This window comes from Cetorhinus maximus, chromosome 10, assembly GCF_964194155.1.
Source record: "Cetorhinus maximus chromosome 10, sCetMax3.hap1.1, whole genome shotgun sequence".
Taxonomy (NCBI): Eukaryota; Metazoa; Chordata; class Chondrichthyes; order Lamniformes; family Cetorhinidae; genus Cetorhinus; species Cetorhinus maximus.
In genome coordinates this window covers 13,654,348-13,669,512 of record NC_135888.1, presented here as the reverse complement: position 1 = coordinate 13,669,512, position 15,165 = coordinate 13,654,348, and the positions used below count along the sequence as shown (strand labels likewise).

General features: G+C 39.5%; 1 protein-coding gene across 2 annotated transcripts in view; it reads right to left on the bottom strand.

Moving 5' to 3' along the window:
• ddx31 (DEAD (Asp-Glu-Ala-Asp) box polypeptide 31) overlaps positions 1 to 15,165 on the bottom strand; it is an 84,585-nt gene that overhangs the window by 50,633 nt on the left and 18,787 nt on the right. For both annotated transcript variants that reach the window (XM_078549991.1, XM_078549992.1), the window contains exons 11-15: positions 14,274 to 14,380; positions 13,333 to 13,565; positions 12,792 to 12,968; positions 10,947 to 11,006; positions 5,502 to 5,552 (exon numbers count right to left, since the gene is read on the bottom strand). In XM_078549991.1, coding sequence (XP_078406117.1) covers positions 5,502 to 5,552; positions 10,947 to 11,006; positions 12,792 to 12,968; positions 13,333 to 13,565; positions 14,274 to 14,380 — 628 coding nt within the window. The remainder of the gene's footprint in view (positions 1 to 5,501; positions 5,553 to 10,946; positions 11,007 to 12,791; positions 12,969 to 13,332; positions 13,566 to 14,273; positions 14,381 to 15,165) is intronic.

The following is a 15,165-nucleotide window of genomic DNA, read 5'->3' as shown; positions in this document are numbered from 1 at the left end:
AGGCTCCTGCAGGTATTTACAATCCCCCAATGGTTCTGAAATGTGGACTCTACGGAAATGGAAACACTAAGAGCCAATTGCAATAATGCTCCTCAAGCATCTAATGAATCCACATATCCGCTGGAACAGTCAGATGGTTAATTCTGGAGCGAAGTGAGCAGATAATTGGTGAAAAGGCCATAAGATCAAGGGTAGGCCATTCAGTACTTCAAATCTGTTCCTTCATTCAATTACATCATGTCTGATCTGCTCTTAAAGACCATTTATCTATCTTTGCTGCACATCCCTCAAAAAGCTTACCTAACAAAAATTCTTTCTGCTCAGTCTTGAAAATTTCAACTGGTGCAACGAGTTCCCAAATAAGAAAAGGAGACACAAAGGTCAGTTACCCCATTGAAAGGACAAGATGAACCCTATTACATGAAGAAACTGACAGCATATGGCAAACCAGTGGAGAGAGAATCTGGAAGGTGTTGCGATTTGGAGATCTATCAATTTACTTATTTTTCATCTGTTCTATGATCTTCACATTGATACAGCATTGGGGGAGGCCATTCAGTGCAGCATGTCTGTGCTAGTTCTTTGAAAAAACTATTCAATTAATCCCATTCCCCTGTTCTTACTCCATAATCCTGCACTTTTCCTTTTCAAGTATATGTCCAACTCCAAACACACATACACAGCATATCCATGCCACTAATGGTGCAAGTAATTACAATATTATAATCAAATAGGTAGCTAGGCTTAGGCACCCAATGTCCACATCTGAATCCTTTAGTCAAAGAGGAATCTAGTGGTTAACCAGATAAGCTGAAAATCAACGCCCAGATGAGCAGCAACTATCGTCCCAAGAGGAAGCAGATACAGGACTATAGGAAATCACTATGAAGTTGAGGAGTTATGAGATAGTAAGGCATTAAGCACTGTTGATGAAAGGGTAACAGTGGTGAGGTTAAGGAGGGATCAGCTGGTTAGAGGTTAACATGCCAAATTTTCCTCGTGTAGTTATATGACACTAAGCCCTGGTGGGCCTGGTTTTTCAACCAAGGTTGCTGGAACATCAGTACTGTATTTCAGGGTTATTTATACCTACACACAGTGCTTGAAAATAGTATGCATAGCAGAGGGATGTCCAATACCCTTGTTCTCATCGTCTTTCAAGTAACAATAATTCAGGCAATGGCTCTCTCCACGGTAATTTGACATTGACAAGTGTTGCAACTGATTATACCAATCTCAGCAACTCCAAAAAAAAATCAAAAGAATGTCAGAATGATCTGTGTAAAAACAGATGAAATTAGTTTGCTTTTAAGAAACAATGAAAAGCAAATTTCATTCATGATCCACATTAATGGTTTTAATTATAAAACTCGGAGGATACACAAAACCAACTGAGCAGTTTCTCACTACCATTAAAGCTTCTGTGCAGATAAAACTATCTACACGATGCTCAGATGACTAAGATGCACAGAAGAACAAACATATATCCTGGATGCCTCATCAGTCCTGCAGTGTAAAAATTGTAGGAATTCAACAATATAATTTTTTGCTTTTTAAAAAACAAAATAATTGGTTTGGTCATTTTGACTCAGATAGGATATCTGTGAATCAAACACAATGACCAATTTCTTCCACCAAAGCACAATACATAATACAAATATGCTGAGATGAGAAAACAAGTAAATAGTAGGGATACTGTGCAGGTGTGCAGCCACGCAACAATCTGGAATGTACCTTGCAACCCAATGAATAGGCTGCGCACAACAAAGAAAAAAGTTAGAGGGAACATTGGTCCCAGGTTAAAACTATAATTAAATTCCACTTTTGAACTGCAGATACAATACAGTTTTGAGTGGTCCATGACTAAGAAAGACACAGAAGGATTTCAACATGAAGTTAAAAATGTTTCCCTCAAGGTTTGCAAGGTTGCTAATATGACCATTAAATAAAAACATGTTTGTCATTGAAGGTAAAAAAATAGCACACATATGCCAAGGTTGTGGGATTGCCATTCATCTCCATGGAAACAGGAGACAGCAATGTCACAGTTAAACTGTGGCTGAAGCCAGTGAAACAGACCAAAATAGCCCACGCATCTTACACCTCGGACAGGTTTTGACATCTTGGCCAAGTTGTCAAGCTGTTGTAGTTATAAGTGCTTATTTGTGAAAGCAAATAATTACTCCCTAAAGGTCACCTTCAGCGGACAGAGATCCTGAGTGTGCAAAGTTCCTATTCCTCACCCACAGGGTACCCTGCAAGGAGTATTCTAGTCAGTCCCCTGGATTGCAATTACAGCCCAATTTCACTGTTCAGTTCCTGAGAAATATTTAACCAGCATGTACAATATAATACAATCTCACTTAGATGGCAGGGAAGGTACTGGGTTTCTTGGGAAATACAGTTCTGGAGTTCATTACCACTCCCACTATGACATTTAGTGTTGTAGAATCCCCACCATAGAGCTCATTGGGAAGGCACAGCCTTCAGTTTAACACCTAATTTGAATAGGTAGTACCTCAGGGATGCAGTCAAATATCACTATTACTTTGTTTAAAGAGACAGTAAACAAATTCTTCTGACCTGTCTTCCTTCTTCCTTAACCGAGGTTTTCCATCCACGGTGGTTGACAGGGCCCTCAACCGTGTCCGGCCCATCGCCCGCACATCCGCCCTCACACCTTCCTCTCCCTCCCAGAACCATGATAGGGTCATCCTTGTCCTCACTTATCACCCCACCAGCCTCCGCGTTCAAAGGATCATCCTCCGCCATTTCCGCCAACTCCAATATGATGCCACCACCAAACACATCTTCCCTTCACCCCCCCGGCGGCATTTCGCAGGGATCATTCCCTCTGAGACACACTGGTCCACTCCTCCATCACCCCCTACACCTCAACCCCCTCCCATGGCACCTTCCCATGCAACCGCAGAAGGTGCCACATCTGCCCCTTTACTTCCCCCCTCCTCACTGTCCAAGGGCCCAAACATTCCTTTCAAGTGAAGCAGCATTTCACTTGCACTTCCCTCAATTTAGTCTACTGCATTCGCTGCTCCCAATGAGGTCTCCTCTACACTGCAGAGACCAAACGCAGACTGGGTGACTGCTTTGCGGAACACCTTCGGTCTGTCCACAAGCACGACCCAGGCCTTCCTGTCGCTTGCCATTTCAACACTCCACCCTGCTCTCATGCCCACATGTCCGCCCTTGGCCTGCTGCAATGTTCCACTGAAGCTCAATGCAAACTGGAGGAACAGCACCTCATCTTCCGATTAGGCACTTTACAGCCTTCTGGACTTAACATTGAGTTCAACAACTTCAGATCATGAACACTCTCCTCCATCCTCACCCCCTTTTTGATCCCCTTTTTTCTAATTATTATAATATATTTTTTATATATCTATTCTTCTTTTTCCACCTATTTCTATTATCATTTTTAAAATTTATTTCCATCCATTGTTTTATCTCCACCTTTTAGCCTATTTCGATCCCTTCCCCTCACCCAACCCCAGTAGGGCCATCTGTCACTTGCTCATCCTGCTTTCTACCCTTAATGTCACCATTAGCACATCCTTTAGCTAATATCACCACCGTCAACACCCCTTTGACCTTTTGTTTATAGCATCTTTGGCAATCTCTCCTTTGCTTCCACCTATCACTGGCCCTCAATCCAGCTCCGCCTGTCCCTGCTACCCCCCTTAAACAGCTTATATTTCACCACATTTCTATTTCTCTTTAGTTCTGATGAAGAGTCATCCGGACTCGAAACGTTAACTCTGTCTTTCTCTCCACAGATGATGTCAGACCTGCTGAGTTTTTCCAGCAATTTTTGTTTTTGTAAACAAATTAGATTCACTCCAAATTCAAAACTTTTGTTGTGTTTAACTTTAATTAACCCATGCAAAACTAAACTCCCTATAAGGCAGCACAAAGGAACATGCAATGGTGAAGAACCAAAGCGCAGAAGCTTACAGCACAGGCCATTCAATCCTGTCCATCAGTGACAGCTTTTTGCTGGAGCAATCCAAAACTAATCCCATGGTCCTACAGTCTCCTCTGCTTCAAATAGTTATCCACTTGGCTCTGAAAGGATGCAATAGTCTCTACCTCAAATGCTACTGGCAGCAAATCATTCTATATTCCAACAGCCCTACGCGCAAAGAAATTTCTCCTAACATCAATCTTTACTCGCAGTTTTTAAATATCCTATCTTTTCCTGCTTGGGTAGAAATTGTCCCAGTGTCTCAAGCCTTTCCTCACAACCTTTTGATTTTCCTCATCTTGGTGAACCTACACTCTACTCTGTCTATAGCATTATTTTCTATTCTAGGACATAGCATCCAAAAACTACATACAATACTCAAACTTTGGCCTAAAAGAACACTTCTGCAAATTTATTATGTTCTCTTTTATTCTTGAATTCTATAACTTTATGGTTTTGTCTACAGGTATTGGCAGAGTATTGTTCATCTGAGATAAAAGCAAAATACTGCAGATGCTGGAAATCTGAAACAAAAATAGAAAATGCTGGGAAAAACTCAGCAGGTCTAACAGCAGCTGTGGAGAGAAAAAAAAAGAGTTAATGGTTCGAGTCTGTATGACTCGAAATGTCCGTATGCTCTGAAGAAGAGTCTTACGGACTCGAAACATTAACTGTTTTTCTCTCCACAGATGCCGTTAGACCTGCTGAGTTTTTCCAGCATTGTGTATCTGAGTCCTTGCTCAGAACTGCCATTAGAATATCTGAACTATAGTTATCCAGCCAACTCGTCTTCTTTCATGATCAGCAATATCTTTTCATCTTCCAGTTGCCTAATATGATGTGGCTTCATACTTATCATTTGAAAATATTCTCAATTTTAGCTGCGCCATTATAGGATGTTCTGAAGCAGAGGTCAGGCTTTATCTGTCTTTCCCCACCTGCCCTCAACAAAGGCCACTGGAATACCCTCTTGGAACAAAGAGATGGGGACTCAGTATAACATCCAAATTGCACCACCAATGACAATGCAGCACTCCTTCAATATTGCTCCAGGTTGTCAGCACAGATTAAAAGCTGAAGTTTCTGACTAGGAGTTTGCACTCACAATAGAATGCTATTAACTGAGCCAAACTGACACCAGCTGATGCTGTTTGCAAAGCACCACTGGCAAAGGTCTTGGAATAGAGTAAGATGGAAAAGCATGAGGGCCAGAGATCACCCTGCACTTCACCTTACCCCAAACCATTTCTTCAAATTTTGAAATCAGTTGGCTGAAATAGAGAAAAAAAAACTTGGCAGATTTTGTTTAAGAAGAACCTCTTTTTAACCAAAAAAATGCCCCAAAATATCTGTCAGTGATGTTACTTTATTTTAGAAAGATAAAAACAAGCAAATAAATGACTAACACAGTAATTGATAAAAAGAGCAAATCAAGAATCATTTGAAAAATTCATGCTTATGAATCATTTCATGTACTTTATGAAGGAAAGCTGCTTGCTGCTTAAGAACTGACTCTTACCTGAACAATCCACGTGACTTCTGGCAGGTCTAGCCCACGTGCTGCTACGTCCTTTCAGAGGAAAAAGACAGACAGAATAGAAGATTACATGGTGCTGAGACAAGACCCCAGCATGCCACTTGGTGGGCTACATGATGCCTGAAAGTACAGATGGACCGCGGGGCAATCGGTGCCAGCTTGTCAGTTGGATTCAAATGACTCATTTATTTGGTGCAGAAGCTTGCAAAGCGAGCAAGCTAATGGAGATAGGGAACCTAACGATTCACTAGGAGGGGCCACCATTTTGCCACTGTCATCCCACCATCCTGCCAAAAGTCATTATTGCCTTTTGCAGAAAGTCAGCAGCAGGGTAGTGGCCCCCGTCGTCTGGGCGACAGATTGTACCATGCTATCAGTGAAGGAATAAGAGGGAGTTAAAGCTGTCAGAAGCGCCAACAACTGCTTGAAACCAGAGGAAATTGGCATCTTAAGTTAGCTCTTCAGTCCAAGGTGCACACTATTCGTATGAATGACCTTTTCTAAAACTGTACCATTACCAAAAAGAACAGGGTCCAAATGAACAATTACAGAGACAATATTATATGTAATTAAAAATGTGTGTAACATTTTAATGTGAGCAGGCTTGACTGAAGCAAATCAACACTGCATTTCTAGGAATAAATCCAAAATGAACTGAAGCTTTTTAACCTCAAGCTGGGAAAATTTCCATCAAAAATTACAAAAATGGGGAATCTGCATAGAGGTTTAAACAAACAATTAGGGTATCATTAAATGTTATTTGTAAATGTGCAATAGCTGATTGAAATTTAACTGCTGCAGACTCCATTACATTTGGGTTTTACAAAACAGGGCTGTTTAAACATCAAAATGACATCTGGGACCAGGATTTGCAGAATAAAGGAGAAAGGTCCTTTCCTCTACAACAAACAATTTAGTTAATTTTATTCCTGTTCTTTGTGGGCTCTGACCCATTGCACAGTCTAAAAAAAACTTTTGTGACATTATCTCAATAATTTTGTCTGGTGACTAGCACAGGTGTAAAGAGTGAATGAAATGTATACAGTTCAAGAGGTAATGGTGTCCATGGGGTCAAGGTCACTGACAAGGCTGTTGGTAATGGGTGGGGAGAGACACATAAATGGATGGACGGGAAATTTCCACCTTCATCTTGTTCTTACCGTAACACCATCACTAAGAGACATCAGGGGATATGGAAATAGTGGGGAAATGTTGTGCAAGAGTCAATATCTGTTTGGATGGCAGAGCAGGCTCAACAGGCCGAATGGCCTACTCTTGCTCCTATGTTACTAAGAGAAGGCATTATTCGACAAAAGATTAGAAGGGGTTTACGCTGCTACTAATTTCTGACATGGTTATCAATCAATAGGTATATAAGTATTTGGTTTAGTAATAAATTATGCACTTTTAAGAACTATACTGATTTTCCCTAGAGAAAGAAAAAAAGGAAAACTGATGGATGGTTCAACATGCAACAAGTTTACACTGCACCAGCAACATTAGTAATGGTCCATCTATAGGCTGCCAAACAAAAGTACGGGCAAGGGGTTGGTGGGTGTGGGGCAGGGAGGAAGGGGGCAGGATCTGTGCTTGAAATTAAGAGGAAAAGCTCAAGAGACCAAAAACTGAATTGGGTGTGAGTTGAACTGTTATAGGAGATCAGCGTGTTGAGGAGTTTCTCAGTATGGACCTGTGGTATTGTCAAAAGAGTGAGGATTGAAGAGATTGGCTGAGGCAGCAGGCCGTATGGCTATTCACAAGAGGATATTCAGCATTTTTAAATGTTTTATTATTTACTGATTGCTGTGTTGGATAGAAAGGGACAGTCTGGCAGCATCTAACACTGAGTGCTGTCAGGGGTTAATCGAGGTGACATGCACCAAGCTGGATTAAGCTCATGCTGAAAGTTTACTTGGGTCATCTGTTCTGGTCACAATGTTATTCACTGGTTATAATTTATTGGTCCTTGCTGCTATGGCCCAGCTCAGAACTCACCACATGGTGAACTGTAGGCATGCACCCACATTCTGACATGCCATGGCACACAAGTACAATATATGGGTTCCAAGTTTAAATAAAAATCTAATTTCAAGAGTATAAAACAATACTAATTTTTGTAAAAAAAGATAACCTTTGTTAAGCTTCAGGTTGTAAAACTGACCAAACATAAGTTGTCAGACTTCGGGCTTCAAGCATTTCAACACTCTTCAGTACTACTGTAGCTCAAGAGCAAAAGTCAACACTTTTGTAGCACTCTACAGTGTACATGTGTGAACACATACACCTATTTTAACAGGGTTTTTTTTTAGCTTTTCTATTTAATCTGGTTAAGGCAATATATTTGTAGCCATACACCATTAAAATTTGCAAGATATCATCCTAAGTAATTTTTCTGATGCCAATTAAAAAAAAACTATATATATGAAAACCCACAGGTCAATAGCTACATAAAAAGGAAGTTAATTCAAAGTTGTGCACATTTACGCAAGTTTTAGAATCTCTTAAAAAATACCTTCATGTTCAGGTGTTTTACATGGAATTTTAACAGTGTAGGACTGATATGGTATCATACAATGTTATGCAGAGGGAACAGCTCTGCATATCTCTTCCTTTTAAGCTGTACATTTTCATTTATTTATAGACTTAAAATATTTTTACTAGTAACCTGAAAAATTACACGCCATTAAAAAAAACCTTGCGCTGAAACTTGAAATACACTAATCAGATTAAGCATGAAAAAGAAAGTCAAAGCCTACACAGGAAAACCCGGTGTTCTTTGCTCAGTCCTGTTTCTTTGGTGACAGCTTGCCTTGAAAGAGCAGTTCAGGAGTGCGTCATTATAAACAGAATGAGCTCGGAAGGGTTTATCAGCGCTAATTACTCCCGATAGCTGTAATTTACACTTTTTCGGTGGGTGGAAATAGTCAAGATTCACACGTTTAGAGATCAGCATCTGCCACCTTTGGAGTGCAGAATGCCACCTTCTGCAGTCTGAGCAGCAGCAAGGAGAGCCAAAACAATCCAACACAAGGCTCAGATTAATACCTGACAGCATCAGCTTGGTCATTTTTAGCTCTAAGTGGACAAGACACACCTGTCTCTTTATTATACGATTACAGTTAGCTCAAAACAAGCACAAAGGAAAAACAGAAGCGAATGAAGGTAGTGCACGGATAGTCTTAAATTCACAAAGCTTTACAGTGCAGTGCTGAGACCTACAAATAAAACCCCGTTATTCCAGGGAGTTTTTGACACACTCAAGCTGTGTTGGGAGATGCCAAGCAAAGACCTGCAACCTTCCCATAAGGGGAAATCACCAGGTTGCCATCATGTGTCTTCTAGCAAGCAGATGAGGAGCACAGTTCGTGTAGGTTTGGGAACAAGTCTGGGAACACTTGGCTGCAGGTGGCACATGGCTTGGTGATACCAGCGTTTGGTGGGGGGGGGGCGTGAGATGAAGAATGGTGAGAAAGAGAGATTTTATATCTTTACGTTAAAAAAAGTCAAGAACCATTTTTAAATCTACAAGATTAGTTTATTCTATACATTTTTGGCAACTGAATTTGAAGATTCCTTTAAGCCTTATTACTCCTTTATTTACTATATTCTCACAAACTTTGGAAAGAACTGAACTAATAAAAATGTGATTTTGCAGAGTGTTTTGACAGATTTTAATTCTATAAAAACTAGCAATCAGGCATCTGTTTTTATTATATTATATTCAGTAAAATTATCACCCATGAGTAAACAGGCTTCACGATTTCCAACAACTAGCATCAATGTGTAACAATGAAAAGTGACAGAAAAGCATCAATGCCATGGTGGTAATTACTACTTTAACCACTTGGGTTGTAAACTGGGAGAGTTCTACAATGGGTAGGTGATCCACTCTGCCCGTTCACTGTCCAAGCTGTGAAGGTGACACTTCCCTCCTGGCTTTCCATGTTGCTGCCGGCGTGGTCAAATCACAGGAAAAAGGGTTTTAGCGTGGCTTACTACTACACTAGGGTAAATTATCAGATTATGAAAATAATGGCACTGTAACTTTCTAGTATATTCAACCATATACCCATCACGGTTGTGCTATTTAGAAACTGCACTACCTTCAGTCATTTCTCAGTCTTAATCGCTTAGATTTTTATATTTAAGTCTCAGATATAGTAAATATTGATGGCAGCTCTCAAGTTTTGCACTAATTACCCATTAATTACAGAAATGACTGAACGCATGATTATAAATGTATACTAAAGCATTCCTTAAACCTTTAAGTGACCATTTACCATGAATAATTCCAAACTGCAACCAACAATTATACAGCCCAAAACACTAGCTGAATTTGCATGAAACATAACTTCAGTTAACTGTTTATAGAAACAAACTTTGTTATCTTCATCATTGTTCCTGAAAATAAATCTGGCTTCTGAAGCAGTACAGTTTTTCAATGGTCAATTTCAGAACTAACAAAAAAGTAATGATGATGGGTCTACACCTGCAAGCATGAACCTGCCTTTTCTCTTTTTAGATGCTGATGGACAGTATTTTTTATTTCACATTTGCAGCTTTCTTCTTTTTCTATCTTTGTTAAGCTGTCCCAACCAATTTATCCATCTGCATGCAAACTTCCCTCATTTGAACATTCTCATGGTCTTGGATTGCCAACTTCAATGCTAGATTATAGACAGTTTTCGTTTTGTACTTCCATACCCACTGCATCATCCAATCTGTTCTGAGCTTTTTTCTTATGACATAACCAAAGGTTAGCACTTGTTATTTTGAAAGCTGTAATTAATCTTCCGGAGCTCTAAGGGTTAATGATGTTACTCAGAAAATATGTGAGCAGAACAGAATAGGTCTGGGAAGGCAGAAATGCAGAGGGAACAAAAAACAACAAAAGAAAATTAACAAAATAAAAAAAAGAGTACAAGGTAGGGAAAAGAAGAGATGAGAAAAATTGAAAGACAGAAAAGAATGACAACTGGACAAATATTCAGAGCAAACTATGCAGATTCACTGAATGATAAAAAAAAAAGTTGTTTTGGTACAGGACAGTAGAAGAATTGTTTTCACTTTCCTGGTCAAAAATAATAAGAAATAGTTTTTTTCCATTCTTTTAGGAATGTTGGAAGAAAAGGAGACCATTCAGCCACTGCCCCTGCACTCCCCACTTCCCTCCCCCGAGCCTGTTCCAGCATTCAATGAGAATATGGCTGACCTATATCAGAACTTCATTTATCCATCTTCGCTTTAATAACCTTGGCTAGCAAAAATCTATCAATCTGGGATTTAGTATTATTAATAATCTATAATCCATTTCTTTTTCTGGGAGAGAATTCCAAACTTTCCTTGATCAAATGTTTCCCAGCTTCCCTGCTGAATGGTCTGGCCATATTCCCTTGTTCTACACTTTCATTTAAGATGTGTACTTACTGTGCAGAGAAGAACACCCATTTTTGATTGTGAAAATTCCAGAAAAACTTGCTTCCGTGTCTGCAAGATAAAGCAGATGCTAGTACCACTATCAGAGTGTGCAATAGTGTACAGTGCATTCCTATACTTCTCACCATCATTCAGTTCTAACAGGGATCAGAAACTGAAGACTCAGTGTGGTTTTCTGAATAAAATAATACAAATGAACCACTCTGGAAATAAGATCACTATTACAAATCAAATCACCTGGCAAGCTGTAACAGTATGAATTACACTCCCATTTCAATAAGGTCGTGAACACTTCTATCCAATTACTGGGTTAAGAAAATGATAAAAATGTGCACTTTTAACATGGATGAAAATGGTCGAGAAAAAGAAAAAGGCGAATACATGGAAATAATTTTTTTATGGTCGTGGGGACAGACCAAAAAGATTGAGCAACTTAGAAATAAGTATCAGTAAGCAGCAAGTGACAACAGATAATGACAGTAAGAGGAATCTCACTGTATCTGAAATGCAGCAGTGCATCCACTCAGCAGTACCATATGGGGTATGCTATTTAGCTCCATTGAAGCTCTAATTTGAAGACATAATGCACTAATTATACTCAGGGTAATAAACATTAAAATTCCTCCCCTGACACCCATCCACTTAATCTTTGTTTTGCTAGATAACAGCTGGTCAGGGTGTGCGCGGCCTACATACCCGGCCTGCTCTGACTCATGAAGTGCACTAGCTACAATGGGCATCAAAACTGTCAGTGCTTGTGTGTTTTCCTTAAAAAAAAATTATATTTTCTCTATATCCACACTATCTTCCACAATTGCAGAAGTAGGGTAATTTTGTTCCATTAATGGAGGTATGGAACATTCCCCAGCCAGTTTTCCCTTCCTCTCGTACTTACATTGTTACTTGGCCAAATAATCAGTCAATGGCTAGGAGTTTAACTTTGGTTTCTTGGCAGGAAATCTCAGGATTTTAAATGCCGGTTACCCCGGAAGTGTTTTTTTAAAATTGAATTGTGCATGGGCAGCCACATTCATAAATCAACCATTTGAATTTCCCCAAACGATAATGTTTAAAACAAAAACAGAAAATGAAGAGTCAAACGGACTCAAAACGTTAACTCTGTTTCTCTCTCCACAGATGCTGCCAGGCCCACTGAGTTTTTCCAGCATTTTCTGTTTTTCTTTCAGATTTCCAGCATCCGCAGTATTTTGCTTTTATGATAATGTTTAAATACTGCCAAAAACTTTGCTCCTTAGAGCACAGTGGATATCAATCTAGAATGTGTTGAATGCCACACAGTTTAAAGCCACATTATAAGCTTCTCACTCAAACTGCAGCAATAAAGGCTATTTAAAAATAAAACTCCTTTGTCTTGTGGGATAGGATGGTTCCAGATCCCTTTTCTCCCACAATGATTTTCTTCACCTGCTAGAGATAGTGCTCTGAAATATGACAAGATATTTCTACTAAAAGCCTAGCCAAGAATCAGCGCATTTCATTAACGGGGGAGTTTCTGCAACTACTTAAGTGAGATCCAATGGCTGTCTGGCGACCTGCTGATGCACATCGCCTGCTGCACCATGGTGCTTCTTCCCTGCAGTTCCCCACACAAAGAATTTCTGATCACACCCATGCAGTCTGGGTGATAAATAGTAGAATCAACCATGGCACTCCTGCACACCTCTTAGCAGCTGTTTCAAAAGTAGCACAAATCAAGGGTGTGGAAACTGGCAGGGTTATGGAGTGGTGCTGATAGTGAGGAATCAAAGGCAGCAAAAGGAAAATCCTTTCTTAATGTCAAGTGTCATGCCTCAACACAAATAAAAGCACACTCACCTCCTGTTTCATGTTCCCATGCAATCGCAGAAACAGCATCTTACAAGCTGAGAAAGGTAACTGTTTTAGCTCCATACAGTCAGAAAATGGAGTAAGGACATTTGTGAAAAGGGTGTAGTGAAATTCCACAGACTCACAACTGGAGAAAAATATGATCATTTTCTGTTTCTTTTCAAACTGTAAAGAATAGAAAGAATTATCAGATGTGTGGCAGAGTCTGAAGTAAAAGTAGCTCCTATTAAATCATTCACAATTGATATGAGAGGAAAAGCTGCACAAGGACATGCCATAACGAATGGTCTTTTGTTCTTAGGAGGACAACCTTGGAACTGAGTCTTCGTTTAGTCTGGGTCAAACAGGACAAAATGAATGAAATGCAAGACAATATTTCCCTTTTTAATGCCCACCCCCCAGCCGATTTCAAATTCCCAAACTGTCGTGGTGGAATCTGAACTCTAAACCATTAGTCCAAGCCTCTGACTCACTACTCCAGTAACATAACTACTACAGTAATACTACTGTATTCAGAGTAATTTCTTACTTTGCATTTTTGGAGTATGAACGCTGAAAGCGTAACCAGTCGCAGTTTGCTGGGAACCATCACCATAAACTGTTGAAGTTGCTCTGGAATAGAATAGCATTCCGAATCTTCCTTGATGTCTTCTTGCTTCGTCTTCATTCCTTTTGTCGCAAACGCAGGTTTCGACTCGTTTGTTTCTGTGACATATATATTGGCTGGCTCTTTTAAACTGATCCCAGCTAAATGATTCACTCCTGAGGTAGAAACATAGCACATTTAGAGATATTTCAAAAGAAAATGTACAGTTATGTTATCCTTGTTTTAGGTTACCTGTGATATGCACAATTTCATTAATGCTGCTAAATATTATTCTTGAATGGAGTGCTAGAAGGCCAAAGAGTGACTTGGGGTGCCTGAAAAAAGATCCTAAAAACCCAAGCAACCAATAAGCTTCATTCTAATCAGCCTTCATTTTTAAAAAAATCATTAATTTTAACATTAAACTTTTAAAACCAATGGTACTGTGCAGAGTCATATGACATTTTAAACAGATTTCACTGTACTCGACTATCGTTGTGTTCCACAATGACAATAAGTGGAACATACAACAGTGGAAAAGACACTGCAGCCCATCTGATCTGTCCCATAGACTGAAATCTATTTTTATTTATTCAGGGGACATGGATGTTGCTAACAATGCCAGCATTTGCCGCTGAGAATGTGGAGGTAATGAACCTTCTTCTCGAACTGTTGCAAACTATGTGGTGACGGTATCCTGTAATGCTGTTAGATAGGTATTTCCACGATTTTGATCCAAAAACCATGAAATTCATAACATGCCAGATTCAAATTTAAAGTAGTCCTAGGACTAAAGGTAGAATCGGAGGCAGACATTTTAATAGCCAGCATAACAGAAACACCCTTTAAAAAAAATATTTATTCACCAGGAACCAAAGCCTCACCATCTGTTAGGGTGGCAGAGAGGAGAACGTTTTGCCTTTTCTCATGTGCTGCATTTAGAGCATTCAGTATCACAGTGATATCTTTCTCAAAACCCAGGTCCAGCAATCTGCTCACGGAGAAAAAAAAAGACGTCACAAATACTGTTCTTGATAAGAATTATTATTGGGGTCTCACTAAGATATTAAATGATTTAATGTTAGATTGACCCTAATTGTACTCCTGAACACCAGTCATTAGTTAAGACTGCAAGTAAGACCTAGAAATTCAAAGCATCACGAGTGAAAGTTAGTTTGCACCTGACTCAGTTCACTTAACAAAATTAAGTTACTCCACACCCCCACCACAAAAATACTTTACAGTCCATCATAACAAACTTAAGAAAAGTATAATATAGAGACATCTAGTGGTCGTAAAACATTACTGCAAAGGTGTAATGGAAACCTTAATTTTCGCTGCAATGTTCTACTGTAGCAAACATTAGCAGATAGATTATTCATGCCATCTCTTAACTTCATAGTTAGCAGAAAGATATTCAGGTGCTGCTTCCAAATCTAAGGACAACTTGATAAATCTCCTTGTAACAGCACAAGGGTAACATGAGGTTTTTTAACCGCCGTTTCAGATAAGGAATCGAGAATAATGCTGATGACAGAGAATTTGAAACCCAATTTTGGTTTAACATAGGAACCCAAACCTCACTCAGCCATAAGTTAGAAAATTCTTGCCCAGCTTAACTGAAAAAAAAAACACATGCATTTATATAGCGTCTTTCATGACCTCAGGATGCGCCCAAGTATTTCACATAAAAATTCTTTTCATTCTTTCATGGAACGTGGGTATCGCTTGCTAGGCCAGCTTTATATTGCCTACTCCTAATTGCCCTTGAGGTGG